We start from the raw sequence: 18673 nt of genomic DNA on the forward strand, positions 1-18673 counted from the left end.
TGCGCAGTGAAACAATGTCGTGCCAATGCAGGTAACTGCACCAGACATTCAGATAGGGGTACGCACGCGTGTTTTTTTTTATTTATTGTTTACCAAAGAAGGGCTGCGTATGGGGAACTTGCGCTGAAGTTTGCGGTGCCGATTGCAGCGCCATAACACACTGCCTAGCGAGAAGAGCAAGCAGTTTTGGGTAGTACTCTTAGTACTTCTCCGCTCCTCCTTGAGGCGCTTATTGGCGTGAGCCTCCGCGCTCTGTCCAAGGCGCACGTGCCGTGCGTCAGCTATCCGGGCTACGCCGAGATAAGCTAGGCAATGAATGCTATCAGCCAAACGCGGGTATCTAATCGCTCAGAATCTGTTCTCGCGTTTGCAGCGGCCCAAGCGGCTGACAAAAGCAGTTTTGAGTCACCGAATAGAACATTTGCAGTGCCATCTTGGCAGCGCAGGTTCCCCATAGGAGCAGACGCTTAATGTACGGAAATGACGTTGTGATAAGCCATTTCCGAGCCATAACGGTTTTGCCAGGAATGCTTCTACTAAAAGAGACATAAAACTAGCGTCTCACTGGCTTCAACATACTTTGCTGTCTGCTCACACATAATATTGTTTTACTTCCAAGCCACGTCATTTTAAAGGGACACTGGTGATAAAGAGGCTATTAATTGTCATCGGACGCAGAGCTTTATAGTAAAGTAGAAAGGACAAAACGAAATACAGGTGTCTACATATCACCGGTCGAATTCTAAAGTAACCCGTGGTGCATCGACACATTTTCCTGCGCGCGGATTCCGGGGGCTGCGTTACAACGCAATTCTCTGGTCACTGACCACGGTAAAAAAACAAACGACTTTTCGGGAGCGCTACGGCTCCCTTGTTCGAAACGCGGCTGCCATGCTGGACGACCCCAGTTTTTGTAGCGCTCAGTAGTGTTTTTAGTGACTTGACATAGATAGCATGCAGGGTGCCATTGTTCTTGTGTAGTGCGTTATGCGTTGTCTGGATGATAAGTGACTCGAGGCTTCGGCGGGCTGACGCATTCATTTTCCGTTGCCACTATCTTTACTTAGTCCCAGTTAATCTCGTGGCCAGTTTCCATCGCATGCTCGGCGATTGCCTTCGCTGTTACTCTTTCGCTAGTGCTGTCGAGGACAAGTCTCCGGAATGGGGAAGAAGCGTACAAGTCCATATGTGCCACGCTTGCCAACGGACATGTGCTTTCACTGCACCACACTGGAGCACGTGAGTCCGACTATCACTTTCGCAGACTTGGCTTCAATGAAGTGTATTAGAAGGGATATAGCATAGTAAGGATGATGCCGGGCTAGTTGGTTTAGCATTTTGAAACTTGGAAAATACACCTTGGCGCAAATAAATTCACACACGCACAAGAGACAAGGCGCCGTTGTCTGCTTGTCTCTTTTGTCTTTGCGAATTTATTTGCGCCAAGGTGTATTTTCCAAGTTTCAAAACGCCTTAGAAGGGAGCTATCGGCTTTTGGTTTCGTTTATCGGTGTTTAACGTCCCAAAGCAACTCAGGATATGAGGGACGCAGTAGTGAAGGGCTCCGGAAATTTCGACCACTTGGGGTTCTTTAGTGTGCTCTGACATCGCACAGTACACGGGGCTCTAGAATTTTGATGGAGGCGAAATTCGACCGCCGCGGACTGGATCGAACCCGCGTCTTTCGGGACAGCAGCTGAGCGCCCTAACCACTCAGCCACCGCGGCGGCGCTTTTGTACAGGGTTGTACACTGATGAACAGTCGGCGCAGGCAAATCTGTAAATGACGCCAGGATACGTGCCACGAGGGAGCTGGTCTTTGACGTTAACAAGCTCAGTCCATATATCTTGCTCGTTGGCACATGACACTAAATCCTGGAACATACGGGACGGAGGCTCGTTTCGTTTTCGTTGCGTCATCACTTGCGCCATCCGTGGAAGTAGGACAGCTGCTTCGGTGGCGCCAAGTGTCCCGGATGAGTGAAAGCGGATAGCCGTTTTTTTTGCAAGTCGTTTTCGATTATATAAGCGAAAGCCTAATTCACTATAACGCAAGCCGAGCCGCGCTTCGCGTGGCGCTAAATTTGAACATTAAGAGGGTTTCAAATTGGGCTAGTTGGTAGTTAGCATGGTCAAACATAATTGCGCTTTTAGACTGACGTTGGAGAAGACAGGGACGACACAAACACTGGTGTACAAACTATCAACTGACGTTTATTCCGGTGTACACACATATATGAGGTTAACATGTCAAAACATAAAAAACACATTTGAACCAGCAACTTTGCTATCGTATCGTCAAGCATCAGAAGACCGATATGCTTGGACAAACATAAGCCGATATGCTGGGACAAAGTCTTTCTGATGCTTGGCGATATGATAGCAAAGTAGCTGATTCAGATGTGTTTTTTTTATGTTTTGACACGTTAACCTCATATATGTGTGCACACCGCAATAAACCTCAGTTGATAGTTTGCGCACCAGTGTTTGTGTCGTCCCTGTGTTCTCCAACGTCAGTCTAAAAGCTCAATTATGTTTGACCATACTAAATTTGACCTTCGCTGAATTAGAGGACATGCATGGCTGCAGACCAGCGCTGGCCGCCTGCGTCAAAACCACGCAGATGTGAACGGCGGGCACTTCGAAACAGCGGGCGAAAACTGGCAGCGCGAGCGCGGACAAAATGTCGCGGTGATATAGGGTGGCACCTGTCCGGCCTGCCTATGGGAAGCAGATCCCTAATAAGCCTATGAAGTTCGAAAAAATGACGGACGGTTTAGCGTTGTTAGGCCTAATGGGAACACTAGGGGCGCTAGAACGTCGCCTTCGGTTCGAGGCTCGGTTGTTGAGTTCAGGCAGGTTTCAGAAAAAATATCGCCTTGGGATCGCCTGAAGCTCTGCCTTGAGGGTCTGACACGTTCATATGTTAATGCCCACGTATACAGAAGGATGAGTCTGTGCACAGTGAGTGAACGCAGTTTAATGCATGCGCGATTGTTCCTTACGGTCGTAGATAATAGCAAAAAAATGTTTAGCCTTTATTTAAACGCGTCAAAGCAAATCACTATCCCTATCCCGCAGTGGTCTTCACTGCCCATGCTGACATGTATGTGACACCAGTGAAATTCAGTAAACATACAGTTGCTTAATCGGTTCCCAAGATGCGCCGACTCTCAGTCTCATGTATAATAACTGTTGAATGCTTCTAGTCTTCCGCAAGGTGTAGTTTTTTGCCTTTCTGGTGCTCTAATATGTACTGTTTTGTATATATTTTACAATGTATTCATATGTATACTCGTCCCATCATATGATGCTTTATAATCTTAACTGCGTACTGTACATAAAAAGACTAACTATTTTGTTATTTTGTTGCTCATACCGCCTAGTAAACTTATCACTTACTGGACCCACATCTAGCATTTGGTTACGGGTCCAACAAAAGGTTTTAGTGTGAAAGCCCTACTTTAACATGGTCGAACCCAAGCAATAATTTTGAGGCTTGCATGACCTTGCGGTTCACCTTGATCAACCTGCACAAATAAAACAAATATTTCCGCTATTCGGTTTCGAACTCGCGCGGCGCGAACAGATCAGGTTCGCTGTCTACTGCACGAGACCACTATGCTGTTGTTGTTGTTGCCTTGGTCACAAGGCACATACCCACGATGGGGGATTGGCCAGGGTTCAGTGGGGACACCCCATAGAAGAGGATAAACTGGTGTCAAGCTAATGATTTTGCCTTGGCTGAAATTTCAGAGTAATTTACAAGAAAAAGAAGAAACAAAATATCAGGAGAGAATATCTGAGAATTAAATAATTAAAGATATGAAAACACCCAAAAAGGTCTTTTGAATGCGGAAATTTTCGAAACAGTGAGCAAGGGAATCTGCCGGTAGCTGTTACAGCACTATGCAATCGCCGCAGCCGATTACGCCTCGCGCTATGCATTGCACGTCCTCGTCTCCATCAACTTCCATGTGTGCGCAAAAGTTCTCGCACGTCCCACTCGGTTTAACTACGTTAAAACCCTACAATTTATTGTACTTCGCGTGTGATATAAAGTGTCGAGTTTCATACAGGACGGGAACTTTACCTTAGGCAGGTCGCTGACGTATATTTTGGCCACCTGACCCGTGCTGAGCACTGCGGAGAGCTTTTTCTCCATCTGAAACTTCATACGACTACGGTGTCTTTCGCGAATAGTCAACACAGGACATGGTCCCGTCAAAGCCCCCCTAAGGACTTGGTCTTCATAGAACCCCGATTGCCAAGGATACCGACCAATACGTTTGCAGCCGCAGAAGCATTCTCGGTAATGTCGAGCACCAGGGAGGTGCTCCTCATGCAAGCCAGGACGTCTCCTTAATTAACTACTCCGGAAAGTGGACAGTCTGCGTCAATGCGCGATCACGTTCTAGATTACAACGCGCGGAGCAAAGTCGTCCACTAGTCCGATTTCATTGAATATGGCTTGGAACAACTGAGGGTAACAACAGAGATGGACAAAATTTTAAACAGGTCCGAAGAACTCACTTAGGCAAAGAAACCTAAAACAATATTGCTAACTAAGACGACCTGCTTACTAGTCGCGATACTTCAGTCTCGTCGTTTCAAAGCCGGTGATCTGAAAGTCCTGGCCACGTCCAATCACATATCAGTCACATTGTAGCGCCATTGACCACTTCAGTTCCACAATTTGTGCTTATTACGGTGATAAAAAGATACTTCACCTGTAACCGGCAAAAACACCCCCTCGCAGATCTGCTCTCAAAGTATTTTTTTTTTCTGAGACAATCGCATCACAAAATTCCCGCACAATATGCCTTCAAACCGTGACGGTGTCCGAAAAAAACAAATCGCGAAATAGCTTAAGTTCCCAGCACACATTCCCGCATTGCTATTCGTTTCTGGAGAAGGGTTTCGGGGAAAATGCTCTCTCACTCTATAGAACGTGGAAAACCAATTTCCTTCTGAGAGGCACGCACACACATATACAGGTTACTCAGCCGGATAACCAGTCAATCTACGAACAACCGTCGTATCTTACGATGCGGGTGACTCGTGCTTGAGAAGACACCGACGAGGCTTCGTCATCGGGGCTCCTGAAGGGCACTCGAATGCCCTCGCAAAGTCCTGAACGTACGTTGGCGCCGTGTTGATGTAGCGCACAGCAGCGGGCGAGTATTCCTTCGGGCAGCGGTGGTGGCTGCCCAACATGTAGAAAAGCTGCGCGCTCGAAAGGCGCCAAATACTCCAGGCCATCTTGACAGTGTGCCAGTCGGGCCTCTTAAGCGCCCTTGAGATCGATGATAGGCCTAGTGCAGGGACGGTGGCCACTTCATGCTCCGGACTGCCAGTGTCATTGCTGTTTAAGTAGTTGCGTACAAAGCACCTCGTGAAACGGTCGATGTTCGCCCAAGTCTTCGATGTCCACGCCATTCTGTAGAGCACCATGTACCACAGGCCCTCCGCCATCAGCCGACCCAGAAGAGCGGCGTTCGCCAGTTGATTGTTGCCGGGGCCTGTGTATATGTAGCCGTACATGGAGGCCGGTAGTATCAAGCGTCGTTCCCCGAGAAATTGCACGGCGGCGTAGGTGACGATTCGCGCGTCCCGCGCACTTCGTAGGTGCTCCCTGGCCACGTCGATATCGTATGCACGGCCTCTAAGCAGGTTCTCCGCGAAAACGGGTGATGGTCTTGGCACAGCGACTCGACTGGCGTTTTTTGGAGTAACCAGGGAAACATCTTTGAAGAATGCTTTAAGCCGATGGAGGTCTTCAGCTTCGAAGAGCGAGCTCTTCTCGCAGTCCGTGTAGACGGCTCTTTTCACGAAAGAGAACATTGCCATAGCTTCGGCGTCTTTTTCACGGGTGGTGAACACTTCGGAGGTGAACGCGTACCAAGTGTTTGACATTATTGTCGCGCTCCTCATGCAAACGTCGAAAAGGACCCGCGCGGACCTGCCGTAAGCCTTGTAGTACCCCGCGGCCGCAAGTGCCACACTGTGCGACACGAGGAACACAGTCATCTTCGCAAGGGCGCGGCCGTCGGCGTCTTTCATCATTGCCGCGATAAGATCGTGGATCAGCCTGATCGTCTGGACATTCAGGACCTCGACGGACCTCACGTCTTGCAACGAATAATCCACAGAGCTGAGGCCCAATTCGAGGTCGTCGATATCCCATACTTCCCGGCTGAAGGTCTCGCGTCCTGAGGGAATTGTGTACGTCGCATTGTGACCAACGACTGCGGACGACCTCATGCACACGTCTTGTACCAAACTGGCCACGTCCTTTAGCTCGATCTTGGTCGTGTTCATGTACTCCCTCAGTACTTTGGCCGTAGCGGCTATTGCATCGGAAAAGATGCCGCTAACGTCGCACATGAGAAAGACCGTCAACTGTATGGCTGACTTGTATGGCCCGATGGAGACGAATATTGCCGATGGGAATAAATACTTAACTGAGACCGCGACCATGAAGCCAAACGCTCTTCTGGTGTCAAGTTGTCCGGGGCTTTGCCATGCGCTCCGGATCAAAGCGGATGCCATGGTAGTCAGGAAGAGCTCGCGGTGCGGGACGTCGCTCACGCAAGACTTGTAGTATGCCGTGAGGAACTGTCCCGCGTCGCGCGTCTCCGCGTCCTTGGGAATGAAGCCCGTGACCAGCGCACGCACGAGGTCGGCGTCTCGGTCGTGGCGCCTGGAGTGGCCGCTTCTGATGGCGTTGGAGCACACGTATGCGAAGAAATCCGTGCAAGGATTGAGGCTGGTGTTGACGTACGCGGCCAGTTCTGCGGCTTGACGCGGGCAGCAGAAGGCACCCATCGTTTCGTCGCTGTCTGTCATTCGGCGGTTGATGAGGTAGACGCTGATGGTCAAAGCGATGGCCACGACCGCCGCTGTGACGGCTGCGCCGGACACCAGGAACAATAGCTGACGTGCAGCGTCTTTGCTGCGCGGAGAGATGGGCGCCTCTTGGGGAGGAACTGCAGCTTCGCCGTCCAGGAATCTAGGCCTGCTAGCGATGTCGTCCATTTCACTTCTTCTTCTGCTGCTGCTGCTGCTGATGATGATGTGATTTAATGAGCGCTACTGGAATGCTCTAGCAACTCTGTATGGGAAAGAAAATGGGTCCTGTCGGCGGTGAAACGGCGTCAACTTGCATTTGTTTGGATTGTCATTACCCAATCACTGCACAATTTTCAACCTCGTGGTGCGGTTCAGCAGATGAGGCAAATTGATTGAAGGTCGCATGAAATGTTCAGAGCAATGCATGATAAGTGGCTCTTGCAGCCATCAGAACAAATCCAACTCGTGCGTTTTTGAGGTCTGAACGAAAGAGGAGGAAATTCGGCAGGTCTGCAAGCACTTAATTTGCCATCACTAATGTCATCTCGCAGCCACGTTTCGGTTAATCTCAGCGAGTTTCTGTCATACGTGTGATAACACCGGATTTTACACGAGCTACCGCGTAGCACCGAAACATACGATAATGTTAGATTTTTGTTATGGTCGAATGTTACTTCAATGTGCTTATCTTCCTTTTTTCTAAGGTTATTGTAATATGTTACGTATAAACGTTAGAATAACCTTCCCCAAGCAACTCATATTTCCTCACCTCCGAACGAATATCATGGAGTCAAGCTTATATACCCATTTCTAAGGAATGCCCCAAGGATGATAGTGGCGAATGCGTAATAACCAAAGTTTTCTGACAGAATAATGAGGCTGTGCATGTAGTCTATGGCGAGTGAAATCTAAGAGATGTGGTGCAAAGTACTGCTAGTTGAAAAGCATCTTTTTAGTAAAACCAGTGGGAGAAGTTCTGGGTACATTTGTAATGTTGCTCTGTACTTACGGCTCCGACACTTACTAACGTTTCGAAGACTATATTAAAACAATGTTTGATCAGAGCGTTAAAACAGCGTTTTCTATATAACGCACAACGTTATTTGTTAATTTTTATCGTTAATGTAACATTACAATGGAACATGTACATTACTCCAACTTACATACCATTTTTATAACACTATTTTAATGTTAATAGTGTTCACATTAACCCCCTCCCCCCTCCAAGAAAAAAAGTATTTCAAAGCGAGAGCTGTGTCTCTTTCGGTTCATGAGAGGCCTGCTGGGCCAAATTTAACTTGGCTTCTGAAGCCCGTCCGAGCGCGCGCGGCAGCTGGTAAGACGTCACTATCGGCACAGGTGTGACGTCACTGGCAGAAGCGACATGTGCAGAGCGCGCGCAGCAGCTGGCTATATCCCATCTCGCAAATTGTTTGCAGCGTTGTGAAGGCTGCGGCGATCTGAGCCAATCAGAACGGCGTGTGCTGCAAAATATGTTCCTCCGCGCGCGCCGCTCCACGACTGGTGGCTCCATCTCTAAGAAGGAAGGAGCAAATTTGAAGCTGCTAAACCGAATTGCAGTGAACAGGACGGTTCCTCAAAAATTGGAATATTGCGGTTTTAATTATTTTCTCTTTCGTTGTCTACATATCCTGTGACGTTCTAAAACGTCTGCCCCGAGTTAAAAGTGATTATGATCTCACTTAAAAGTGCCCTACTAATTTAACCTGTGCATGAAACTCTAGCTGTACTTTCAGAACACCATCCTGAATTATCATTTCAGTTACTTCAAAAATTGTTTGAAAAACAGTCGCAACTGTGCTCAAATATATTTGAGGGGCTATTTGTTGTCATCCTTGTGCCTGACTCGACGAGAGAGTTCTACCTTTCACGGTGCGCAGGAAACAACTTGCGAGATGAAATATAGTAAAACGTCACAGCGCGGAGGCATAGCAGCTGGTGTCAGCATCCGCTGGTCGCGAGGTGCGAGTTTAATTGCTGCGTGACGCCCCTAGAAGGAGGTGGCCCCGCTTGAATTGGACTTTAGATTTGATAATCATTCCTTTTATAGTTTAGATGAAAAGTGAGAGTAAAGATTCGGTGATACATTCGCTATTTCGAGACGATTGGCGAAAGTATAGCGGATATCTTTGTTTTGCGATAGGTGATCACGGCGGGCAACTGCTCGCCGTCGTTGCCACACCTGAGCCGTGAACTTGCTATCATTGCGCTTACGTGTGATATAGCGGAAAGAAGGTGAATTACGCCAAATGAACAGCTGCATATTTAAGTACGCACGCATGGCATGCTTACGTCATCTTACACTATTATGCAACGGTGGCACAACTGTGTCATGCATACACTATATGCAATCAAAACATAAATACTTAGGCGCACCCAAGAACAATGACTTAACCTTGAAGCACAGTATTTACAAAATGATTACGAACGACGATTCACTGCAAGTATAATGCCGCTTATGATTCTTACGCTTAAATTTCTCTCACGCTTAAGTTATGTGCATGTACACGAAAAGTTCACTCTGATTACAGCGTCTGTAAGGAAGACTAACACCAGCGCAAGTTGTGCTTCCGTGACCACCCGCACGTGTGGCTGGGTGCTGACGTAGATGGAGGCGTAGCCGCAGTCTTGTGTGTAAGTGGCTATCAGCATTTTCCCTCTTGCTTCCTTGTGATCTGCGCATGTGTTCAGGCATGGCCGGTCTACCTCTTCGCAAAGTATTCTGTGAGCGATTTCAGCGAGGACTTCCCCGTGTGTATTTTGTCTGTAAACCGCGCGACAGCGCCTGTGAAGTACTCCTCTTAGTTCTTGAGAGTGAGGATCACTTCACTGCCCGGATAAATCAAGTTCCGTCCATCACTTACATACTCCTTGAGAACTGTCATAGAGGCATATTCATTGCTTGCTGTTCCGATGAAAGCATCCTGGCATTGGGAGCAATCAGATATGGACTTTAAGACGCTTTCAGGATGAAGCCTCCAAGGTAGTATAGAATAGAACATTCCTTTGACGTCAGCTCTTCAATGAACAAAATCTGAGAGTCGGCTATTTCTTCAGGCGAATTTTCTGAGCACTGCTTCTTTGCTTGAGAAAGGAGATCGACGAGGTACTCTCGATCATCAAGCTCATAGCTTGTTGTTCGCGGTATATGTAGAAACTGGCTCACACTCACAAGCCTCAGAGCACATTTTAAATCATATGCCGTCGGCACTGGCTTCATTAGGCGTACTACCATAAAAAGATTTTCAAGGAAGTCTTCAAGTAGCCTGCTTGTAAGGGAAAACTCGTAGCGTTCATTGCCCGGGAAAACTTCTTGAAGGCAAAGGACAACTGGCGTGGAAATAAGCAGCCCAGCTTGCGATGGTTTCCATTGAGAGGTGGCGCCCATATTCATCCCTTTTACTGTTCCCAGGCATTCTGCAAAGAGACTGTGTGGAGAATGCTGCTTTCCGTGTCTAGCGTGGGAGTCGGCGGGAGCGGAATGCAAGAAAATGGCGGCGGCGCCATTCGCCGATAGGCGATCACATGATTTTCATGACGTCAGGTGTCAAACTCTCCGCGGGAAAGCTGACTTACAGGCGCAGTGCCGAACGACCCCTCTTTAGCTCGACGCCTCATGTGAGCCCACACTGCAGGTTACATTTCGAAAATTTTCCGCGCACACCTTTGGAGTCAGGTTTGGTGTGCTGCTGTGGTAGTAAGGGATGCAATCGTCAGTTATGACTGGGTGCAGTGCGGCAAACTTCAGCAACCGCACTGGAAACAGAAAAGCGTTTTACGAAGTGCCATTTAGAAGGTCGGCGGTTGAAGTGGCTTTTGGGAATGGGTCGCGATAAGCGCGACCAAATATTGCAATTTAATAAGTCATGAAAACATAGTGCTTCCTAATAAAAATTAGGAAAGCTAATCACATATACTAGAAAGAGTACTTTCAAGGCTCATTACAGATTCGTCATTTCACTGCGTTTAGCAACGCGGTACGCTTGGTAAAATGTTTTAGGCAAGCAATTCAGTTTGAATTTTTTTCGTTAGGTCAGACTCACCTGTTCAATGCATTGGTATTGCTTTAGTCTGCTTGCCTGCAACAAGCTATAGAATCGTTTTAATGGAGGAGGTAAATATCACTAAAGAAGAGGTCTTAGGCGCGGGTTGGGGTGACGTTCCCCTCCCCGCGGTGGGCTCCTCTTCTAGGCCGGACGCCAGGTGGCGACCTCTTCGGTCCGCTCTGTGACTCGCAGTTGAACCTCCGGGTCCGAGCTGAGTAGCGCGGCCTCCCACTGCGATTGGGTAGAGAGCTGCAGACTGTTCGACGGCTTGTCTTGATTACGTGAGTATAGGATGTGTGGTGCGTCTGCCTTATGGTGTCCACAGAGAGAACAGACGGGGCTAAACTGCTTTGGGAACCATATAGAGTACATGTACGGACTAAAGAAAGTGTCTGTTTTAATCATTTAATCATTTTAATGTGGTTCTACGGAGATGCGTTTTCGTATTTTCCGCCCATAACTCCCACAGAACATGCTGCGGTGCTAGTTGTGAGTAAAGTAATTCATGGCCATACTCTTTTTTTTTCTTCTTAAGAGCGTGCAGGAACAATGAACGAGAAAGACGCGGTCCCATCCGGAACGGGTCTGCTTGTTCATCTGAAATTACGTGTTCCAAAAAAAAAAAAAACTCGCAGGCCGTTACTGCTATTTTTTCCTCAGTTTGTCATGCCTATGATTTGCTGTTAACCTTCGGCGATTTTTTTTTCATGCTGTATACACACCCTCGGCAAATAACATATTAGTTTTTGGACGTTATGTTTAGAAACTTGCGAATGAGTGCAATTTGTACGCAAAAAACAAGCCCACGCGCTCTACACATGTAGCGAGCCAATGAAAGCAGCCCCCGTACGCACGAGCAGTGGCTTTCCTGCACAGCGTGGAACATGACGGCAACCTTCGCACAACTCTGTTCCCTGCGTCAAGCGTACACGTGGCGCCCTCTGTGGACAGCAGTCGAAAAAGGCGTCTGTTCCCTCCTGCCCGCCGCGTCGTCATGGCGCAGCGCGGTACAGCCCCGAGTGTTAGGCGAAAAAAGGCCACTTCGGTATACTGTTGCGTGTACGGATGCCATAACAGCTACGCCAATACTGCCAGGAAGCTTCCACGTGTGGAGTTTTATCGATTCCCGTGGAGGTCATATGAGGACGAGCGGAGAGAACGCTGGATCAGAGCGGTGCGGCGTGCAAGGTAAACAACGCGTTCGTTTGTTTCGGAAGGTTGCGATTCTTCGCGTTTGCGGTAAAAGTTGCAGCGTAGTCGCATTTTTTTTTGTCATGGACAGGCCCGATGGAGAATTGTGGCAACCGGTGCGGGGCCAAACACGCATCTGCAGCGCCCATTTTGTGGGAAATCGAAAAAGCACCATCGCCAATCACCCTGCTTACGTGCCAAGCATATTTCCGTCGTGCTACGGAAGGGGCGACGGCGCCTTCCCAGAATCAAAACTGGAGAGATTCAACAGGTGAGCACTACAGAAGGGATATATAGTGATGTGCCGTTAAAGTTTTCATGCGGTACAAAGAGCTCTGTTATCTTCTCTGTTTTTGTACAATCCTCGAGTGCATGTGTCGTTCTTGCTTCCCGTCTTGATTGTTTCTTTATATTCCTTCGTAATCGCGGTGAATAAACAGTTGGAAGTGGCGCTTGTCCCGTTCGCTTGCTGTGTGTTGTCCTTTTTGGCGCTACAACTTTTTTCGGGGCTCTGTTTTTGTTGCCTTACGCTGCTAAGTTTGTTTTTCTTTTATGGATGGGTTGTGCACGGCTCACGCATTTTAGGTTGTGTTGTGCACTAACATGTTTGCTCGCCCAAATTTTCTAGAGCTCAGCGACGAAGCCAGTCGCTTCCAGCTGCGGCTACCCAAGCTGCAGGAGGCAGTGGAAAGCAAATTTCACCCAAGGGCTCCCCGTGCAGTTGTGGAGATGAACCTCAGGCACCAATGGCATCCTCTAGTGCATCTGTGGTCAGCCAAATTTTATTACAACTCATTGTAGTTGTTTTTGGTAATGTAACTAGTTTTGCATGTTATTCTTTAGGGATGCAAGAGAATGGTGTATTTTACTGTATCCAGGGAGAGAGCAAAAATAAACTTTTATATTGCTCCGTAATTCTGGTCGCACAAGGCTCCAGACTTGCTGGACAACGCTGCCTCCCATTGCTCTGATTTAGCGCTGTGTATTTTGGAAGTTAGCATTATGTTTTGGCAACCTCAAGTAGTATGATATAAAGTTGGTTTGTCCCCGCACCAGGCGCATTCACTATCATAATGTGTGGGATGATTTTGGTTTTAAATGTGGATGGCTTGTTCTGCTTACCTCTGGTGTGTTTTCATTCGTGCCTATTAGCCAAAACCCATCCTTGATTTATCATGCTACTAACGGTGGCCTCCTACACCTGTCTTTCCAGGTGACTCAGACTGACGACTTTTTTGTAGGCCCCTGCACTCTGTTCCTGTCTGTGACGTTACAGAGTTCAGCTTCAACACAGGTCGCCCATAGTGACACCGTCGATTGTGGCATACAAGTTGACTCCAGCAAAAGGTCTACCTCCACTGGGCCAGACGAGTGAAGATGCACATTTCTTTGCTACCTCTCCCTTGTCGAAAGGCAGGGTGCCTTCAGATAATTGCGCGGTGTGAACACATATGTATTTGCTCTTTTAATGTCGGTGCTCTCACCTACTGTTGTGAGAGAAGTTGATGTGCCAGTTTCGCAAAAGCTGGCAATTTTCTTGATGAAAATGAAACTTTGAGCGTCTTTTTGCCAGTATCGCAGTGCTTTTTGGCTTCATCGTACTACTGTAAGCCGGATATTTTTTTCTTTTAAGCAACCTGCTAAGTGCAATGCAGAGGTGGATACCTTGCCCATCACTCGAAACTGTTCAGGCAGCAATGCCTGCTTGTTTTAGGCTCCACTACCCACACTGCCACTGCCAATACATCATTGACTGCACTGAGCTAAGGACTGAAGAGCCAGCCACTGTGGAGCAAAGGCGGGCTCTTTTTTCTGATTACAAAGGTGGCTACACTTTGAAATTTTTGATTGGTATATTGCCAAATGGTACAGTTAGCTTTATATCGCAAGCCTATGGAGGCTGGGCTTCAGATACTCACATTACTATAGATTCAGGATTCCTGAACCGGATAGAGCCTGGAGATGTCTTAGCTGATAAAGGGTTTACTGGCATAAAGGCACCAGCACGTAGTCAAAGTGGTGTTGTGGTTCTGGCTCCCTTTTCAAAGAGAAATGCACAGTTTACCTTTGAAGAACTTCAGGAGACTTATGATGTTGCACAAGTACGTGTACATGTTGAAAGAGAAATCCAGGGCATTAGGTTGTTTAATATTTTGAATTCAAGGGTACCAATTGACCTGATCCCCCACATGACTGAAATAATGCGAATGTGCCGCATTCTTGTGAACCTTCAAGCACCAATTATAAATGTGCCAGATGAACTGGAGAGCTGACTAATTTGAATCCTTCGTGATGTGTGCTTTGGGCAATATCCATTGCAGTTGTGCACAAGCCTGATAAGAACAAAGCTTTGTGAAAGGAGGTGCAAGACTTATGCTAGACACACATGTATTATGATGAGTTACTTTTACAGTAGTGGCTTGACATGTCCTGCTTATTACATACAGTATATAGTTACGAATTTTTTTTAGGAGCCAAGGCTTATTTTCTGTATGCCTTGCTGCTTCCTGTCATCCTACTATGAATGACACAAATACAGTAATTTTTTATGCCAGGATGCATTATAGGTGGAGCCTCGGTTGCATCTGTTTCTAGTTGAAGTTTGCTCACCAGCTTACCGTCCATTGTTTACAAGGTATTCACTATGGTAACCGGTAATCAAATGATGTCTCGACATTTGAGTCTTGATACACCATTACATGCGTCATGACCCACAAGGCACTTCAAACTGGACAAATATTTATGATCACAGCACCCAGAGCAATTCATTTTTAATTACAAAAGTTTTTATTTCAACTTTGTTGCACACCAACATATGCAGAATAGATACATTTTTTTTCTGGTTGAAGTCTTTTATTTTTCGATGTATGGACAGCTTCGCATGGAAACGTGTATCCATACCGATAAGGCATGGCTGTGTTGTGCGCAACTGTTCTTGAGTACTGCAATTTTGTCATCTGTTTTACAATGCTTACTGTAATGCTCAGTTGAGGCTTATGTAACTTTCCTGTATGGTGTTTGAAAGTGTGACATGTTTTGGATGTAATGTATTTTCTTAATTACTGACGTGTACTGTCTAATTGCTTGGTTGCACATATTTTTACTTGGGCATGCAGTATGTGGTGATATTGCTTGCTTTGATACTGGCGATACAGAATACAAGTTCTTTATTGCACAAAAACTGGCTTTATAGCAGGATACAATGCAGTGACTTCATTTGGAGACGACGCTAGAGCCCATGTACTGTGTGAAGTCAGTGCACGGTAAAGAACCCCAGGCAACTAAAATTATCTGGAGCCCTGCACTATGGCATCCCTCATAGCCATAGTCGCTTTCGGATGTTAAACCCCATAGACAAGCCAAACCTTCAAAAAATAGCAGTTGGTAATAATGGGCTATGATCCATTTGGTCTTGCATTACTGCACTGACCAACCGCAGCAGCAAACTAATTCAACCAAGCAGAAGGGATACACTTTCTTGAACTTAAAAGTTTGACTTGTGATACGGTTGTTGTTTAACTGACAAGAAAAGTTTTTTCAGCTGTCTACTTTTTTTGTCGGGGAGGAGTTCTGTGCGGCAGTCACGAGTGTAAGTTGAGCTTTACTGTGGATTTATGTTGTATCCAACTACAGAAACAACAGTTATTCATACTAACACTATGTACAGTACACCACTAATGATTTGAAAATTGCCATACAGAAATTTATGCTTGTTTGGCTAGCCGTTTGAGCAAGTAAGAGAAATAAATGTTTTCAAGCTTTGGAATGAACTCAGCCAAGAAGGCAACATCCTTTTCAACCATTATGGTGACACTATGTGTGCTGGAGTATACATAGAGAAGGGCTTCTTTCCCCCACAAAATGTACAACATGACCATTATCTGTGTGTAATATTGGTGCGTTTTCTTAACTGCCAGCTTGCCATTAACATATTGCACATATGGAATATGGCTAATCTCTTTTTCGTGATCAATAAATACATCACTCCTCGGAGAAAACGGGCACTTGGTTTCAACGAGGTGAATGGCATCGTGGAATGCAATGACGCCATCCGGGCTGCAGCAAGGCCATTGCTGCTCGGGATGAATGACGAGTCCCACCTGCCAGAAAAAAAAAATATGAGCACCTGAACCGACAGTGCGAATAAAATCGGTGATAAATTTACCAAATTCTTAAGTACCTCATGAATAGTAGCTTGCAGCAATTCTGACAAGTGCTCCCGTGCCTTGGGTTCCATCTGTTTGCCTGTGCAGAGGAAAAATTAATCGCACTTCTTTGATCCAGGTATATATTGTAGCACAAAAGTATGTGACACAATTTCTGGCTGAACTTTGGGTAACTGTGTCTGGATTGCAAAAAGGCAATGCCTACTTTTCGCATATATTCTGAAAGGAAGCATTCATTTTGTGCACACACCGCATATTTTCTTTTTTGTACAAATAATGGCTACACTAGCACAAGTAGGGTGCCACGCGAGTTGCCGCAATCCCTTGCGCACTGCTGCTTACCATATGAGGTAGCTGCAGATGAAAACATCTTCCTCCCTACAAGGCTGACTGCCAGGGCTTCAAAAGCACTCTTCCTTGTTTTATTCAATGTGCTGTGGAGCTTGTCACTCGGAGGTGTCTTTATAGATGCCACCTGTAATAAATCCCGCATGAAATTAGCACAGGCACACTAAGAACTCTTACATAAAGGGTGAAGCGTTGGCAGACGTGTTCGCAGCTGCTTGGCCTTTGGTTAATAAAGCAATCTCGACTAATAATAATAATAATTGGTTTTTGGTGGAAAGGAAATGGCGCAGTATCTGTCTCATATATCGTTGGACACCTGAACCGCGCCGTAAGGGAAGGGATAAAGGAGGGAGTGAAAGAAGAGAGGAACAAATAGGTCCGTAGTGGAGGGCTCCGGAATAATTTCGACCACCTGGGGGTCTTTAACGTGCACTGACATCGCACAGCACACGGGCGCCTTAGCGTTTTTCCTTCATAAAAACGCAGCCGCCGCGGTCGGGTTCGAACCCGGGAGCTCCGGATCAGTAGTCGAGCGCCCTAACCACTGAGCCACCGCGGCGGGACAATCAATCTCGACTATTCCATCAATATTTTTGCACACACACTTCTCATAAAGTGTTTTTTCTTTGGTGGACAGTGCTGACAGCATGTCGCACCTTTTCAGCTTCAGTGGTGACACAGATACTACCCCAAACGCACTGAACCGCTGTCGCTCGTTTTTTAAAATCTCCCTGATCAGGTGAGCGTTTGATGGGCCTGTTGTCTCACACAGCATCTGAGGGTGGCGTTCCTTGCTCTTTGATCGTGACAGTTTCGTGATCAGCAGCATGCCTGAATATGGAGCTGAGGTCCGGAAACTGAGCATGAACGACGGCCCAGTCGAGTGGCTGCAGTGCGGGCGTTGGCAGAAACCCTAACTCCTAGTTGACAGTTATTGAAGAAGCGTTAAATTTGATTATTGTGGTGGGAAAATTCAATCACTCTTACTTGAAAAGAGGTTCTTGACCAATTTCTTCGTGTCGAGTGTCGGGCGGGATGCCGGCTTGTTCCACGCACATGGCAGGTCCGTGCAGGACGTATGGTGGTGGTGGTTCGTGTAAAGAGCCAGCGCCACAGTGTGCTTGCACCAGCCCTCACGACCCGCCTTGCAGGTGGCTTTCACGATCTTCGGATCGCCTCGATCCCGAAAGCTAAGGAACCATATTAATTGAGCTCAGGCACGTGTGTACGTGTCAGCTAAAACCGAGGTTCTCACCTCAAGCCGCACGTCGTAATTGACGCTCATTTCCCCCACGCGTTTTCCTATGATGTCTGACGGCCCCATGACGCTAGAAAGCTCTTCTCGGATGCCGTAAACATGCTGCGTGTTAAACAAGTCTTCACCAAGTTTCACGCTGCTGCCTTTAAAAAACTCTTCCATGTTTCCAATCCGCCTGAATCCGCAAAAGAGCACGCAGCTACGGCTTTGCGCTGCCATTCTTGAAATGGTGGAACAGACGACTACCGACCGGTTCGGCCGCAGGTGGCGCTTCATGTTCTGGAGCGGTGGCGCCCTCATACCAGCGCACGAGGCGGATACATCAGATGCAACGCAGTGAAAGGTACGGAAGTAGTCCGGACGGGAAAATAAAGGGAGGTGTGTTACTCCGCGCTTGTTCTGTGCTTGAGTGGTCTGGCACGCGGAAGCAACAGCGTGTTGTCAGCAACAAGAGTGCATTTAATCAAGATCTTGACAAATGTGTCATGTGGTAAGCCTACAGGCAAAGCATTTAGTATGTTTCGCTGCCCAGAAATAACATACTACTTTTTGAACACTGATGAGGCAGGACAAACAAGAGCGCTAGTTTTGACAGCATTGCACGATGTTTGAAATGGAGTAGTTTGCAGTGACGTCATACTAGTAGTTCGGCTTTTCGCTTCTGGATCGAGCAGTTTAGCGTAAGAATTTAAATGAATCAAAACGACCAATCAGTAATTACATAGCAGTTTTTGTTTGCCTTGCGTGATTTGCAGAGAAGAATTTATTGAGTCATTTATTGAGAGCTAATT

General features: G+C 47.0%; 1 protein-coding gene across 2 annotated transcripts; it reads left to right on the forward strand.

Moving 5' to 3' along the window:
• Positions 1 to 1108: 1108 nt before the first annotated feature.
• LOC144106752 (uncharacterized) lies at positions 1109 to 17035 on the forward strand. Of its 2 annotated transcripts, none has more exons than XM_077639597.1 (4): positions 1109 to 1239; positions 12202 to 12381; positions 12739 to 12880; positions 13324 to 17035. In XM_077639597.1, the coding sequence occupies exons 1-4, from the start codon at positions 1187 to 1189 to the stop codon at positions 13483 to 13485; spliced, it is 537 nt and encodes a 178-aa protein (XP_077495723.1). In that variant the 5' UTR covers positions 1109 to 1186; the 3' UTR covers positions 13486 to 17035. The 2 variants fall into 2 exon arrangements, with proteins under 2 accessions (XP_077495723.1, XP_077495722.1); XM_077639596.1 differs by lacking the exon at positions 1109 to 1239 and adding an exon at positions 11742 to 12107.
• Positions 17036 to 18673: the final 1638 nt, after the last annotated feature.

The sequence above is a fragment of the Amblyomma americanum genome, chromosome 10 (assembly GCF_052857255.1).
Source record: "Amblyomma americanum isolate KBUSLIRL-KWMA chromosome 10, ASM5285725v1, whole genome shotgun sequence".
NCBI lineage: Eukaryota > Metazoa > Arthropoda > Arachnida > Ixodida > Ixodidae > Amblyomma > Amblyomma americanum.